The sequence below is a fragment of the Nilaparvata lugens genome, chromosome 14 (genome assembly GCF_014356525.2).
Source record: "Nilaparvata lugens isolate BPH chromosome 14, ASM1435652v1, whole genome shotgun sequence".
NCBI lineage: Eukaryota > Metazoa > Arthropoda > Insecta > Hemiptera > Delphacidae > Nilaparvata > Nilaparvata lugens.
In genome coordinates, this window is record NC_052517.1 from 3014624 (window position 1) to 3032438 (window position 17815).

General features: G+C 36.3%; 1 protein-coding gene across 11 annotated transcripts in view; it reads right to left on the minus strand.

Moving 5' to 3' along the window:
• Window positions 1-1665: 1665 nt before the first annotated feature.
• The window catches only part of LOC111050858 (gastrula zinc finger protein XlCGF57.1-like), a 34335-nt gene continuing 18185 nt past the window's right edge, over window positions 1666-17815 (minus strand). For 2 of the 11 annotated variants that reach the window (XR_005572858.1, XR_005572860.1), the window contains 3 exons: window positions 6379-6474; window positions 5455-5600; window positions 1666-2078 (listed from right to left, as the gene is read on the minus strand). Coding sequence is in view for 3 of the 11 variants with exons in the window: in XM_039440503.1 (XP_039296437.1) it covers window positions 13336-14678 (1343 nt within the window). In the remaining 8 variants the exon portion in view is untranslated. Of the gene's footprint in view, window positions 2079-5454; window positions 5601-6378; window positions 6475-12511; window positions 14679-17815 lie in introns of those variants that run through there. The other 9 variants (XR_005572857.1, XR_005572853.1, XR_005572855.1 and 6 more) reach the window with 9 other exon arrangements.

Here is a 17815-nt window from a genome sequence, read left to right on the forward strand (position 1 = left end):
ACATGTACCTCACTTTAGAATCGCAATAGATACCCTTATTTATACTTAGTAAATAACCAATATTCGCTTGCCGCTGCATTTTACTGCCGAATTTACGCGGCAATTTCCTGCCCTACCGTACGCATAAAGGTGCGTACAGATATACGCGCTGCGAACATGAGCAATTCACTTTTAATCAGCTGACTATATCTGTATTTTTACAGAAACGGTAAGATACAGATATAAAAAGCTTGGCATCAGCTGATTAAAAGTGAATTGCTCATGTTCGCGGCGCGTATATCTGTACGCACCTTAAGCTTGCAACAGAATATTACAGTGAAGGCCAGTTTCCATTGCCACAAATCCCAGAGACAAGTTGCACAACTAATCATTGATTGCTATATTCTGGAGACAGCTACATGTTGGGATACATTAATGTGTGGCAATGGAAACTGGTCTCAAGTAGTTAGTAGTAGACACATTGAAATGGAGTGCCACCTCGCCTCGCTCCAATGTGCGCCGCCACTCTCTCTTCAACGTTGACAGTACTCTGTCAATAGTCTGCGCTTGCTTGCTATTCATCCGAATATTAATTTAATCTCAGTTGAGAAAATTTATAATCAAGACATGAAGATATTGAGTCTTCTTAGTGAACAGCATAAATTTGAGATAGATTAATTTATTTTAAGATAATGGGCCGATTGAATTAAAACTATAGTGAGGTCGATGTTATAATGGCAGTGGATGAAGATAGAAGAATAGCGATGCCGATTCTCTGCATTAATTAATTATATTTCTACACTGTCAAAAACGTAATTGGCATCGTTGTGGACCTAGAAAAGGATAGTACCACCGACTTTGTCGAATGATAGACAAGGATAGCAAAACCAAAGTTGGTCAAATACTGTCATTATAACGTGGACCTTACTATAGAATCTAGTGACTAGCAACTAGCCATCAGTTCTAGCTATACAAATAACAACATTATACAGCTGACTCGAATCCTAGCATTTGCTTGAAAACGACTTGTAATAACCAGTTCCTAAATTTTATTCAATCGACCTCTTATCTCATTTTCAAATCAAATCAGTTCCAAGATTATTAAATACTTTTGTAATCTGTATTAATTTAATATAATAGTTTGTTTTGTAAGGAAATAAAATTTAATTTGATTCTAGTCATAACAGAGCACAAGCAGAGCATTTTTATTATTGTTGGGCGCGTGCATGGACAAATATTTTTGAATTACTTGCATCTCAAGTGATCATACCCTCAAGGTAGGCGCACACAGATCGTCATCGGACGGACGGCACGCATCGGACGATTAGATTTGATGCATTGTTTTTTATTGGAGTGCCTATACGATGCCTATACCTATAAGATGCGGATAAGTATGCGTATTCCAATTGAAAACAATGCATCAAATCTAATCGTCCGATGCGTGCCGTCCGTCCGATGACGATCTGTGTGCGCCTACCTTCAAGCGCCACAAACACGCAAATTTCACTTTTCAACATCTGTTGATCAGCGTTATCTTCTGTACTACAAAAATATAATAAGCATCAGCTGATGTTAAGTGAACCGTGCGTGTTAGTGGCGCATAAGTCTGTACGCTTTTTCGGGTCGCGCAGCGCATATCATTATTATGGGGGATATGAAAGTCCACTAAGAATAAGACTAGAATCTCATTTTTATGAATACAGATTATGAAACAAATAACGCTTCACAACTATTAGAATGTCACTGTTTCAGACATCATAGCGAATATGGTCTGAGGTTTCAATCAAATAAGATAAGTTCACTCATAAATCAATCCTTCGATATTGTAGAAAATGAGATAATAATAATGATGATGAATGAATGAATGAAATAAAAATGTATGATAAAATAAAAATAAAATGATGAAACAGAAAATAATAACGTTTAATAACAAATAAACAAATCATAAAACAAAAATAAAAAGATGAATGAAAAAACATAAAATGTTTAATTACTCAATTTATTGTCTTTGTCAGTTTATTGTCTTTGTCGTAACACATAAGTCATATTGAAATTTAATATTAAATTCCAGAGTCTATGTTGACTGGCGATTCCCTTTCCTGTAATATAGAAATTGGAACAACATTTAGAGCTTTGATTCATTTTGCACTTTTTGCGAAAAAAACAAGCCGTGCGACTGCCGTCAACTAGTGGTGCTCATACTCACATGCTTCAAACTCACTAATAACAACGGGGAGAAATAATGAATGAAAAAATAAAATGGTGAAAACAAAATAATGATTGATGAGATGATAGAAATGATGAGGGGGTTTCAAACAGCACTGATCAAGAGAAAGCATAAAAGAAAGGTGAGAAAATGCACAGTGGAAAAGTGACTGGGAAACGAAACAAAGCTGGCTATGTACATGGAAGAATGGAAATAATATCCATGGGGAAAACAGTTTCAATGCAGAAGACATCACAAGTTCAAGCAGAAGATGCAAACTGATTCAACGTTATCAACAGTTTTACAAGCAATCATCCAACTCAAAAAATAAGTATAGTCTCAAGTAGAAGGTGCATAGAACAGTGAAATAGAGCAAGTTTCAAGTTAAGTGAATAAAATAGAGAAGTACAAGATGCAGCTATTCACAAGCAGACGAGAACACAACCCAAAAAAAGTGAAAAGAAAACCAGACAATCGATGAAAAGAAAAGTCAACATGCGAAGGTGAGAAACAAGACGAAACTAGTCACAAGTCAATAATCATTCAACGAGTCATGAGTCCATTAGTCAGGTTAAACGTCAGTTTTACAAGTCTATTTATAATCTATCTAGTCAATTAGTCAGGTTAAACGTCAGTTTTACAAGTCTATTTATAATCTATCTAGTCAATTAGTCAGGTTAAACGTCAGTTTTACAAGTCTATTTATAATCTATCTAGTCAATTAGTCAGGTTGAACGTCAGTTTTAGAAGTCATTTATAATCTATAGTGAGGTCCACGTTATAATGACAGTATTGATCAACTTTGGTTTTGCTATCCTTGTCTATCATTCGACAAAGCCGGTGGTACTATCCTTTTCTAGGTCCACAACGATGACAATTATGTTTTTGACAGTGTAGAAATATAATTAATTAATGCAGAGAATCGGCATCGCACAATCAGGTCCACAACGATGACAATTATGTTCTTGACAGTGTAGAAATATAATTAATTAATGCAGAGAATCGGCATCGCTATTCTTCTATCTTTATCCACTGCCATTATAACGTGGACCACACTATAGTCAATTAGTTAGGTTGAACGTCAGTTTTAGAAGTCTATCTAGAATGAAGTCTAGGGCCCGGTTGCACAAAAGCCGGTTAAATTTTAACCGTGATTAATTCCGCGAGAACCAATCAGAGAAGCCGTTTTATCAAAAACGCATTCTCTGATAGGTTCTCGTCAAGTTAATCACGGATAAAATTTAACCGACTTTTGTGCAACCGGGTCTAGATCTGTCTAATAAATTATAGTTTAAGAGCTCAACTACAAACTTATAAGGTGACAAATTCAAAGAAATCATTTTATTAAAGTGCAGTAGAAACGCAAGCAAATATATTTGCAGTACGCTGCATTACAATGATAGCAATAATTATATACAAAGCTTTAACATAATAATATAGATTATAGCAATGACTGGATATACTGCATTCAATTTATTGGACAACACAGGGTTGTCACGTTGTGTATATCCAGTCATATAGGGTCGCATGGAAAGGTCGCAATTTCGCACAATTCGGCAACGCAGCTATTTGATTAACGTCGCAACTAGTTTTATTTAGAGCCGTTTCCACAGTGAAAGCTCCAACTGAATTAAATCAGTTAGTGCCGGTTGCACAACAGCCGGTTAAATTTTAACCGTGATTAGTTCCACAAGAACCAATCAGAGAAGCCGTCTTATCAAGAAGGCCTTCTCTGATTGGTTCTCGTGAAATTAATCACGGTTAAGAATTAACCGGCTATTGTGCAACCGGCACTTAGTGGTTTAATTTCAAAAATTAATCATATCACAGCAAACAAAGCTTAATTTGGATCTAATCCAGTTTAAACTGAGATTCCGTCTAAACGGACAGTGCAAACAGCCCTTAATACTAAGGTTTAGCAAGCTAACAAATTAATCTAACTGTGGATTCAGGTAAATCTAATCCAACTGGAGGTCATATTATATCGCTTGAAGCCATAGAATTATCAAGGAAAAAATAGTCTAGAATCGGTACACTTCTTACTTGAAAGGCAAATATTTTTAATAAAGCAATTGAGGTGAAATTAGTCCATCGATTCTAATACCGTGATCGTATTTCTATTACACACTAGACAATTTGGGAACTGGCAGATCTGGGGAACTCCCCTAGTGGACGCTACTATTGTCCCTGTGTGCAGCATGCTTTAGGAATTACAAGTATTTGAAAGCCACCCAACAATTCCATAAATTAGCGGAGAATTTGTAGATCGACGCAGCTAGAGTAAAACACCGACTGACGGCGCTAATAGAACCATCGAGGCCCCGATCTATTTCAGGTTGGGTTTCACCGCAACACACCGGTTCAATATTATTCAAGTAATAGGTCAAATATTGTTAGGCTCAACTCACATTTAGGCGACTCAGGTGGAGAAGAGACTGGACTCTAGTGGAGAGCATGTGTTTCCAAAATGGTGACACTCAGACCAGTCGATTCTAGTCTCCGCGACGTCACCATTTCAAAACACATGCTCTCCACTAGAGTCCAGTCTCTTCTCCACCTGAGCCGCGAAGTGTGAGTTGAGCCTTAAGGTTCAATATAGTCAATCGGAGAATGCATTCAATATCAAGCAAATAATACATGGTGCAAAATCAAGCATAATATAGTGAGGTGCACGTTATAATGGCAGTATTTGATTAACATTGGTGTTGCTATCCTTGTGTATCATTCCACAAAGCAGACAGCGCTACCTTTTCTACCTCCACAACGTTCCAGATCGTTTTTCAACAATGTAGAAATATAATTAATTGACAAAATATTCAATCTAAATCATGAGAATCTATTATTTAATCGTTGGAAAATATATTTCCTTGACGAATAAAATATAATCGATTATTTCAAACAAGAATAAACAGTTAATATTACATCAGATATACCGGTATCAGCTATCCTCTACTGAAGGTAAGGACAAGTCAGAGAACCGGCAAGGATGTTCTCCTATTTTTCTCCACTGCCATTATAACGTGCACCTCACTATATATATATATATATATATATATATATATATATATATATTATATATATATATATATATATATATATATATACTACACTGTACAAGTACCTAATACAAATTCCAAGAAGTACCGCATATAGTCCAAAATCAAACATAATAAAATCAAGTGCTTTGTACATCAAGCAATTGGTAACAATACAAAGAACAAAATGCAAAAATATTCAAAATACAGAACAGTGGATTGTAGGCTACTAACCTGCAGAAATTTGTCGATTGGTGATAGATACACGATATCAAGATGTGAAGTAATCCACCGCTGAAGATTGGAGACGAAGTCTTCTCAAGCAGTACAAGTTTCCTCATATTCCTCTGCGCGGTCATCCACGTCCAAGATTCGTATCACTGCAAAATAATCAACACAATACTGAGCCTACCAAGTAACGAATACACTCTACAAATACACGGTGGAAACAGTTCAGACTCGCAAGAAATTAGAGACAATAACATGGAAATTGTGATTAATCAATAAAATATTAACTAAATTCGTCGGTTTTGCTTTTATCTGAGAGATTTACTCCAAAGGGCAGACCATATTAAGCGTTTTTTTTCAGATAGAGGAAGGTTGCCTAAATCGTACCACTTTTTGAAATTTATTTTTTACTCACTTTAAAATGATCAATTTTTTTAAAGTTTGACTGTTATTCAATGGATTGGTTGTTGAGGGAAGTAAATGTCACTTCTTTCAACCCAAATGGAGATATTTTGCTATACTGTGACACTTTTAGTGAAGTCATGCAGTCAGTACGATTTGGGAAACTAGAATTAAGAAAGACTGTCTGAAATACAAAACATCGATTTAATTGATCTATTCAATTCATACACAATCTAAGGTGATTCAAATTCATGTACTTTCTTTTCATATAAAATTAATTGATGTTAGTTAAATTGGAATAAAAGGGAATTAGAGCTCAATAATAATATAATATCGAGTGACCTGGCTGGCTCAGGTCTGGTGTCAGAGTTTTCAGGTCGCAACTGATCAATTAGAGCACAAACAGTCAATGTTACAACACTATTCAAAAAGAAAATCGATGTTAAAATCATTCAAGACCAAGACCACCGTTAATTTTGAATAATGAATGGTATGAATAATAATAAGAGGGTTCATTACACAACTCACATTCAACAATCAGCTATTAGATATTTACTTGTATTGGGGCCGCTGCCTTCCAGCATCCATTGCAGCCCAAGTCAATGAGATTCCTCCATCAGCCACCTGAAAATGTAACCCTACTTTAATATTCTGTTGCAGAAACAACAAGATTTATTATAAACCTTTCCAGCGATGAATTAACCTTCAATGTCTCACGCAATAAAAATTATCCTCATCAGTTTTCCGCAATAAAATGTTCCCGTATTCCTCCCACGACGGTTTAAATAACAAAACAAAAAACCAAGTTCAATATCTTTAATAATTTTCTACAATTTAAATAAAAGACCTATCGTAAGAAACAATTTTTCATAAATACAACCAATAATTAAATATTGTAGGCCTACAATAAAACTTTTAGTGAAAGCCCGGTTAAATTTTAACTGTGATTATCCTAATTCCACGAGAACCAATCAGAGAAGCCGTCTAATCAAAAAGGACTTCTCTGATTGGTTCTCGTTAAAATAATCATGGTTACAATTTAAATTTTTTTTGTGCAACCGGGCCTTAAAATTCCAAATAATTTTAAGGCTGGGAGGCTGTTTCAACTGTCATATTGCTGAATTATTTGTAGCGCAAAAACTGATAATTAAAACTATATTAAGCAAACCCAGGCTCTATCCAACGGATATGGTTTTTAGTGATTTGAGGTCATGACTATACGTCAATTATACATAAAAACCGTAATTGAGTACTTAATAAAATATAGATCCGATTTTCCTCTCACAATAAACTCTACTCTTAATTATTATAATCTAAGGGCCACTGCTAACAAATATGTAACCTATAACACTAATATTGAATGTATAAGGAGGCAATTAATTTACATAGGTACTAAAATAATAAACCTCATTCCAAATCACTTTCTCATGGACAATAAGATCAGCGGAAAAATTAAACTGGATATAAAAAACTGGACATACAGTAATTTCTTCTTCCATTTAGATATATGACTCGAGATTTCTGCTCCAGCATTTTTTTTCATTTTTCAGTGGATTCGCTTACCTTTATTTTGAGTACCTATTCCTCTGTTTTCTTCCTTCCCCCCATTTCTCCCTTCCTTTTTTCCTCATTACTGCTCTTCTCTTCTTTGCCTGCCTATTACATGGGAAACCATAGTTGGCTAGGTATATTCCTCTCTTTTTTTTCTCTTCTCCAACACACCCAAACACTAAGCCCATGGTTTTTTATATTTGTAACATTTTATTGTGTTTTATTTGTTTCGTGAATCTTTGTAATTTTGTTTTGTCTTGTTTTGTGTGTTTTTAATAAATTGAATTGAAATTGAATTGAGGACATTTCAATTTTAACAAATTGAAATGTGGACCTCCCTATAATTTCAAAACACACTTAAATTGAAGCATTGTTAATTTTGTTCTCAAATTTCAGTTAACAAATTTTGTTGGAGTTCACAATTTTGTTTATGTTTCTGTTTAAACTTTTTACAAGTTTATTGTGTTTACAAGTTTGTTCTCAAACTACTCAGTTCTTGTTCTCAAAAATACTATAGTGTGGTCCACCTTATAATGGCAGTGGATAAAGATAAAAGAGTAGCGATGCCGATTCACTGCATTAATTAATTATATTTCTACACTGTCAAAAACATTATTTTCATCGTTGTGGACCTAGGAAAGGATAGTACCACCGGCTTTGTAGAATGATAGACAAGGATAGCAAAACCAAAGTTGATCAAATACTGTCATTACAACGTGGACCTCACTATATGAAATCACTTGAAATGGATCAATTCGAATTAATGCATCATATCTAATAATATTGTAATATTATACTGATTAATGAAGATAGTTTTACTGATTGGAAAACCCTTATAAATTCTTATACAAGCTACTTTTGTACGAGGCAACAAAGTTGGACTAGGTTCTGATGTTAAGACTGACAGACCAAAGACAAAAAACTACAGACTGAAGAACTGCTGGTAATTCATTGCCACTCTGGGCGGCTCTATGGTGAGGTCCACAATATAATTATGCATTGCCAAGTCTCTTAAATTACTTTTCCTCCACCTACTGTCTAAAGTACTTACTTTACTCCCTGAAACATAATACTAAAGTGTCACTTTTTCGCTCTCGGTAGTAAAACACAGAAAAACTCCCTAGGGAGGAAAAGTGACTCCATTTAAATAACATGGGAAGCATCTCTATTTAAAAACTTATATTGTAATGGGTTAGAAGGTCTAAGCTCAGATGAGAAAGCATAATAGAGGTGTCTGTCATTGAGTCAACTGAATTCAATACCACAACCAGAAATTTTGATCATGAAATATATGTTTGTATGATATTATATTCTTAATATTAGTAGATGATAAAAATTTATACAATTTTAAAAATATTTTATTCTATTCAAAATACCAGCCAACAAATATTTTTGATCTGCAATTCAAATCTGAACCGCGTGATCTGGAGTCAGCCATTTTTGGTAGACGCCCATCTGATATAATTGTTACAACTTTTGCCGATAGATAGCGCAATCGGCAGTGCCAATCAGACAACCGGTTTCGGTTTTTAGGTTTCAGATTTTAGGTTATGTTGTTAGGAAAACATGTCACCAATACATAAGTTATTAAAATGATATTATTTGCAGTTTCTATAAAAAAATGTAGATGGAGGAAAAATGTTGTGTACATCACAAGCAAAAAATATGTTTTCTCCCTCAGGAAAATTGTTGCCCTCGGCTTCAAACTTTTTCCCACAGGGAGAAAAAGTCGTACTTTTCACTCTAGATATACAAATAACTATTGCCAACTCCAGATTAGGTTAGAGGACAGTGAACAATATTCTTGTGCTGATACTTTCGAGATATTGTGTACCTGAGATCCCGAACGAGAACACTTGGTGATAAAGGTTGGTAAGCCATTGAACATTGAAGTTCGTGCTGAGATGTTTGCCATCAATTTAAAGAGGCAGAACAATCGATCAATTCCTGGTATAATAGTGTGGTTTGTACAAAGAACTGATAAGAAGTTAATGTTGCAGAAAAGACGTGTCAAACGAACACTGTCAACATGCATCTGTGATGAGCCCATCTATTTAAATCAATCTTTATCCTGAGCAAGACGGATTTTGTTTGCAAAAGCACAGCAAATAATAATCGACAAGGAGTACAAGTTTCTGTGGTTCAATAAAGGAGGCTGTATAGAGATTAAATGGGAAGAAGGCAGCAAAGCAATTCTTATCTCTAGTGATGACGACTAAAGCTGCGTACACATATTTGCGCTTCCAACCAGCACCGAGCACGCTCCTCCCTCGTACCACCATCGAACCACAGTCACACCGCCCACGCACCCATCATGAACGTTATGGAAGATGTTAGATCTTATCGCGTTCCCCAGTCGAACGACTCTTGATCGCCGGTCGATCATCAATCGCTCTGCTGGAGTGACGTTCGGTTGCGGAGCACCTTAAAGGTGCATACAGACTTTCGCTCTGCTCCGCAACCAAACGTCACTCCAGCAGAGCGATTGATGATCGACCGGGGAGCAAGAGTGGTTCGACCGGGGAACGCGAGAAGATCTAACATCTTCCGTAACGTTCATGATGGGTGCGTGGGCGGCGTGACTGTGGTTCGATGGAGGAACGAGGGCTGTACGAGGGAGGAGCGTGCGGGTTGGAAGAGCGTATATGTGTACACAGCTATACACGACTCTAGATTTCAACAACTTTTGGTCTGCTATCAAAATGTTGGTGGAATAAGGACTGAACTTCCCGAGTTATCTCTTGCACTTTTGAATTCTTCTTGTGATAATAATGTCTTATTGGAAACGTGGCTGACTGAGGACATTGGGGGGATTTCACACCAAAGCTGGGCCGGGCCGGGCTGAGCCGAGCAATGCGATGCCGAGCTTAGTGGAATCTGCCTAAGTTTGCACTGAAGCCAATTGTTGATTTGCTTGGTAGGTTTTCTAGTATTTAGTGAGACATGCATACTATCAGATTAAATTGTCATTTTCAGTTGAAAGAGCAATAATAATGTTATCTACTTTGATGATGTTGTGGCCATTCTTGAATTGAGCGCATTGATGTAGCGCTGTTCCGTGCGGTGCTGCCTCCTGGCGGTGGATTGTCGAAAACTGTCATCAGCCTAGGCTTTCTTGTCAGTCGGGTGAAAACAGACTGAGTCAAGAGTGTACAAAGCCAGACCATACCAGCTCACTTTATTTGTTATTTGTCTGGCCGGACATTATATGTCAATAATTGATTGAAGTGTTTAATGAATGTCGTGAATATTTGGGAGAAGCAAGGAGCAGTGAAATTAATATTGCCAAGCAGCTTGTAATCATCGCCAGGCCACAGTATCAGAAAGGTATTTCCTTTCCCAAAGGTATTTATCCTTCTCATTTCTATATTCCATCCTGTACTTCGATTCCAATACCTTATAATTGATAATTTGGCACATATAAAAATTATGACTGGTGAGTCTATTATCTATACTAATTTGAGAATTTCCATAGCTCTGCTCACAGTAAATATTTCTTTTAATTCCAGCTTGGCAAGTATTTTCATTAAATACAATAATAATTTAGATACAGTCCTCTCACTCTACAAAACAGATGATGATGTTACTGGATATTAGTTTTACTCTTCATGATGAACATGAGTGAGAAAGAAGATCCTCCTGGTCTCATGATATCAATAAAGATCATGAGAGTAGTGGACAGTTCGCAACTCTATAATACAAGCATCTCCAAGAAGATGAAAAAAAGCTATGGATGGAGATGCTTTTCTTGTATAGAATTTTATGAACATTTCTATGTCAATATTAATTGTAGACATTTTTCAAGTTGAAATACAAAATACTGCACAACTCACAAAGATCAAACTAAACTGAAAGAAGGCAGAAAATGTACAAGTTGGCCGTCAAGCCACTCACAAATGTGAATTTGTTGCACAGATCCGCTAGGATCACCCGGTTTTGATTTGAATGCTCCCAACTAAATCCTGCATAGTTAGTGTGCAAGCAGATTCCACTCAGCTCGGCCCAGCTTTGGTGTGAAATCCAAAATTCATTGAATAAGATTCTAGATATAATTGGTGATAATTAGCACAATTTCAGTGAAAAATGTTATCAAGCTCTTGAACTATAGATGCATAATCAATCTTGCAGACCTAAAATATATCAATTTTCAATTCATTTTCTGTTTCTTGAAGTAGGCTCACTAACTACTCTTTTTTTCAGTAAGTCTATTTTTGTTTTTGGCTTGTGTTATTTCTATTCATAATGTTTGTTTCAAACTATTTTATTGTTATTTTTATCTTTTATATCTTTCTTATGAATTTAGTTTCTGTTTGTGTAAACAATTAAGGTGTTACAGTGATATAATTGCAAAGGGAAATCAGGCCATAACTTGTATCCTGTTCCCTGACGGATAAGACATAGGTATTGAATCAACTTTAATTTTACTTATTCTACTAGCCGTCAGGCTCGCTTCGCTCGCCATATCCGTCTAGCCAGGGGGCTCCGCCCCCTGGACCCCCGACAGGATCGTCCAAGAATGAGATCAGCAGGCTCGCTTCGCTCGCCTGCATTTTTCATTGAATGAATTTAATTCAAATTTTGAACATTTTTATGATATGTTAGGACAATCCAGTCGGGGGTCCAGACTTAACGGATATGGCAAGCGAAGCGAGCCTGACGGCTAGTAATCTAATATTCCCAGGATTGAAGTAGCAGTGCCCAATCAATTTTTCCGCGATAAATGCATTCAAATCTTCAACTTGGTGCCAACCTAACAAAGTCAACTCAACTTAATGCCAACCTGACAAAATTATTAATTTAGTTGCCAGTTAACAACTGTTTCGAAGAGGTACTCTATCTAGATTATAGCTCTATAGTAACATATGATATGGAAATTTCAATTATAATTAAGATATTGGGAGAAGAATATACATGCTAAAAGACGAACTTTAAACCCTAAAAACAACCCTTAGAGTTGAAATATTGCCAAAAAATTTCTTAGTGCACCTCTAAAGGGCCAACTGAACATACCTACCAAATTTGAACGTTTTTGGTCCGGTAGATTTTTAGTTCTGCGAGTGAGTCAGTCAGTCAGTGAGTGAGTGCCATTTCGCTTTTATATAAAATATAGATAAACTATTTTAATAAGGAAAGTGGACATATAGAAGAGAAAACTGGGAATGGATATGTCAAACATTAATGTATTAAACGCCTTTTGATACCATTACATTATAATACAGGAACTCAATCATGACAAGTAGGCCTAGACATTAATTTTATTATCAAAAATAAGCTTTGAGGAATCTATCTCATATATATTTAATAGATTTCTCATTTAGATGAAAAAGCTTACCACCAGGCTTGTAACATATAGGTTATGAATTTATATCCGTTGATTAAATTTAAATCAACAAAAGAAATTTAAAAAACTTATGGCATAAAATGCACTCACTGAGTTTCTTCCAAAGACAGAATACTTTTATTTCCATTATCTGGACAAAACATAAATTTTCACATAATTTACCAAGAGATTATAAATTGAAATCAACAAAAGAAATTTAAAAAACTTATGGCACAAAATGCACTCTCTGAGTTTCTTCCAAAGACAGAATACTTTTATTTCCATTATCTGGACAAAACATAAATTTTCACATAATTTACCAAGAGATTATAAATTGAAATCAACAAAAGAAATTTAAAAAACTGTAAACTAACCTCAAAAGCTACTTTTCCATATCTTTGAAGATACAGCAATATTCATGTTCCTACTTTTTCGAATCCACTGTTACCAGGGCATGGTGTCCAAGACGGTTAGAGCATAGTTTGACACACTGTGGGACCCAGGCTCAAATCTCGTTCTGACATATTTTTTTGCAGACGATACAGCTTCTTGCTCATCTGTAATCATCCATAATGCATTGAAAAGATTTTCTGCTGCATGTGTTTTCAAATTACCTAATGTAGCACTTTTGAGGTCACAAAACTCCATGCTGAAAGGTTTTTTTCTCCAGTATGTGTTCTGATGTGGTGTCTTTTCAAATTACCTAACTTGGCAGTTTTGAAGTCACAAAGCTCGCAGCTGAAACGTTTTTCTCCAGTGTGTGTGATCAAATGACTTTTCAAATGACTCAACTGAGAACTTTTGAAGTCACATAACTCACAGCTAAAAGGTTTTTCTCCAGTATGTGTTCTGATATGTCTCTTCAAGCTATCTGACTTAGCACTTTTGAAGTCACAAGAGTCACAGCTGTAAGGTTTTTCTCCAGTATGTGTTGTTACATGTACTTTCAAAAGACAAGAACGAGCAGTTTTGTAGTCACAAAACTCGCAACTGAAAGGTTTTTCTCCAGTGTGTTTCCGAATGTGTCTCTTCAAACTAGAAGAATTTGGTGTTTCATAGCTACAGTGAGCACAGCTGTAGAGCTTGGTCTTTTTGCCAGCCACAGATGACTCAGTGCACTTTTCCACTGGAGAGATTGAATGCTCATTCAGTCCACCCACTTCTGTTGTGTAGTCTTGGCCAGATGTGCTGCAGATTGGAGGCCACATCTCTGGTTCGCTCTTCCCTGCACTTCCTTCAGCCTCTTGATGATCTGAAATAATCCATAATTCATTGAAAAGATTTTCTGCTGCATGTGTTCTGGTATGTGCTTTCGAATTACCCAACGTATCACTTTTGAGGTCACAAAACTCCATGCTGAAAGGTTTTTCTCCAGTATGTGTTCTGATGTGGTGTCTTTTCAAACTACTTGAACTAGCACTTTTGAAGTCACAAAGCTCGCAGCTGAATGGTTTTTCTCCAGTATGTGTGCTCATATGACTTTTCAAATGATATAACTGAGAACTTTTGAAGTCACATAACTCACAGCTAAAAGGTTTTTCTCCAGTATGTGTTCTGATGTGTCTCTTCAAACTATTCAACTTAGCACTTTTGTAGTTGCAAAAGTCACAGATGTAAGGTTTTTCTCCAGTATGTGTTGTTATATGTTCTTTCAAAAGACAAGAACGAGCAGTTTTGTAGTCACAAAACTCGCAGCTGAAAGGTGTTTCTCCAGTGTGTTTCCGAATGTGTCTCTTCAAATTAGCAGAATTTGGTGTTTCATAGCTACAGTGAGCACAGCTGTAGAGCTTGATCTTTTTGCCAGCCACAGATGACTCAGTGCACTTTTCCATTGGAGAGATTGAATGCTCAATCAGTCCACCCTCTTCTGTTGTGTAGTCTTGGCCAGATGTGCTGCAGTTTGAATGCCACATCTCTGGTTCACTCTTCACTGCACTTCCTCCAGCCTCTTGCTCATCTGCAATCATCAATAATGCAACATTTAAAATATGAAAACAGGATATTATATAGTGTCATTCACATTATAAAGTGAGTGGAAATGATAGGACAACAGATCAAACAATTTTGTGTTACCTCCACGTTCTATAGTAGGTAACTTTGATCTAAGTCCTCCCAGCTAATATTATATTAATTATTGATTATTGCTTATTATAAACATCAATAATATACATTTGTTGTCAAGGAAATAAACGCCATCTGCGAAAATTTCCATCTGTAGACTGGCTGGCTGCTATGGCTTAGTATAAAATGAGTGCTGCTATCCAGAGATTGCCAGTTTGGTGTAAGGGTAAGCATTCCTGACTAGCAATTGGAAAGTACCAGGTTCAATTCCCGGGCTCACAAATTTTTGGATGGTAGCTCTCATTGAATTTCCATCTAGCTGTTGTTAACCCTATTGTCAACATTAGTAATAGGTTTTTGGGGTGATTTGCAGCATTTAATTAGGATTTTCGTTCAATAACAATTATTCAATAAAATATTTTTGTCATAATTAAATAGTGGATTACATTTTTGTAATTTTTGATAACATATTTTGGTAGTTCATTAAATCATATTTATTCATAGCTTACTAATGATTTAGAAATAGAGCAGAGTTATAGAAGGTTAGAGTAATCTGCTTTATCTAACAACATATGTTACTCAGGTGCTGACTTAATAACGTGATTATAACTGTAGTTTTGTTTAATTTTTGTCACATCAAGCTGTATAGTCGAGCAGAGCTCGCACAGCATGTGACATGTCAGAATTTTATAAACATTCAAAAGAAACAATGTTTCGAGAGCCTTCTCTCCAGCCAACACCTGCTTAACAGATTACCTCAAAACAGTCAGCAAGCCAGGGATGTAGGTGAGGGATGATAAGCCAATAATATGCTTCAGCAAAGTTCTTTAGTATAATAGCACAATGATTGTTTTTTTTAGTCAAAATTCTTTATTACATATTCTTCAAGAATAGCAATGGTTGTCAAGAATAAAAAAATATATATATAATCTATATATATAAAAGCGAAATGGCACTCACTGACTGACTGACTGACTGACTCACTCACTCGCATAACTAAAAATCTACCGGACCAAAAACGTTCAAATTTGGTAAGTATGTTCAGTTGGCCCTTTAGAGGCGCACTAAGAAATCTTTTGGCAATATTTCAACTTTAAGGGTTGTTTTTAAGGGTTTAAAGTTCGTCTTTTAGCATATATATTCTTCTTCTCCCAATCTCTTAATTATAATTGAAATTTCCATATCATATGTTACTATAGAACTATAATCTAGATAGAGTACCTCTTCGAAACAGTTGTTAACTGGCAACTAAATTAATAATTTTGTCAGGTTGGCATTAAGTTGAGTTGACTTTGTTAGGTTGGCACCAAGTTGAAGATTTAAATGCATTTATCGCGGAAAAATTGATTGGGCACTGCTACTTCAATCCTGGGAATATTATATTACAAGCCGTCAGGCTCGCTTCGCTCGCCATATCCGTTTAGCCAGACGTTTAGTCTGGACCCCCGACTGGATTGTCCTAACATGATAAAAATGCAGGCGAGCGAAGCGAGCCTGCTAATCTCATTCATGGACGATCCAGTCGGGGGTCCAGGGGCGGAGCCCCCTGGCTAGACGGATATGGCGAGCGAAGCGAGCCTGACGGCTAGTCATATATATTTGAATTGTTTGTATTTACAATTATATTTTTTCATTGCCAGTCTGTGTCTCCTGTTTCAAGAAACTCACTAAGTCTTTTTTTCAATGTCACACAATCCAGCCTCTTTATTTTCTCCGGTAGGTGATTTCACAGTTTTCTGCCCACGTATGAAGGTTTCTCTTCGAAGATTGCAGTCCTGTGCCTTGGGAGTACATAGTTTATCTGCCTGCCGAGTGATGTATTTATGAACATCTGTGCCTCTCTGGAGATTTAGTCGGCTAACATGGGTGATGACTTCCATGATGTAGATGTTAGTCACCATCATGATGCCCAGATGATGGAAGGCATCTCGACATGTCTCTCTTTGTTTGAGACTTGCCAGCACTCTTATAGCCCTCTTCTGATGTGTGAGAGCCCTCTTTAGATTGCCCGCAGACGATCTGCCCCACACAATAAGCCCATATCTCAGGTAGGACTCTACCAGGGCATGGTATGCTGCTTTTGCCTCTTCCAATGTTGCAATATACTTCACTCTTCTTACCACATAGATTCCTGAGCCAAGTTTCTTGCATACTGAATCTTCATGTGCATTCCATGATAGGCCCCTGTCTATTGTAATGCCCAAAAATTCAACCTTGCCCTTATCTATGCTGCATGAGTTTGTTAATTGGACCCCTCTTCTACTGAAATTAACTTCAATTGTTTTCGAGGCATTCATAACAAGATTGTTAACATTACAGTATCTTGTGTTTTCTGTAGAGAGTTGGCAGCATTTGTGATCAATCCCTCAGCCATGTTGCTTGAGACTAAAAGTGTTGTATCATCGGCATACATTATGCATTTTGTGTTTTGATCCTCTATGAGTGCAGGGAAGTCATTGACAAAGAGAATGAAGAGAACTGGTCCAAGAACTGACCCTTGTGGGACTCCTCTTGCAACAGGTAGTGGTTTGGATTGGTATGGCCTTGTTAATCCATGAATTGTGCCCTTGATCTCAACCAGTTGTGTTCTGCATGATAGGTAACTCATTAACCATTTGTGTGCTGTTCCATAAACTCCTAGTAGTTTCAGTTTTCTATTAATTATGTCATGTCCCAAGCAGTCGAATGCTTTGCTGTAACCAGTAGAAGTGCTGATATAAACTTTTCATTATCTATTTCATCAATAATGTGTTCAATAAGACTGATGATTGCGGATGTTGTTGATTTCCCTTTTTGGAAGCCATGCTGTCTGGTGGTTATCAGAGATTGGGTGTTTAAGTATGTCAGTAATCTAAGTAAGACAATCTTTTCTATAATTTTTGAGGATGTGGATACCAAAGATATTGGACAATAATTCTTCATTTCAGTTTTTGACCCCTTTTTACTTTCCTTGCCCTATTACCATAAGTAAGGAAAGTATTGATTTCCAAAAAAATTAAGATACCCTAATTTCAAGTTTTCTATATGTTTCAA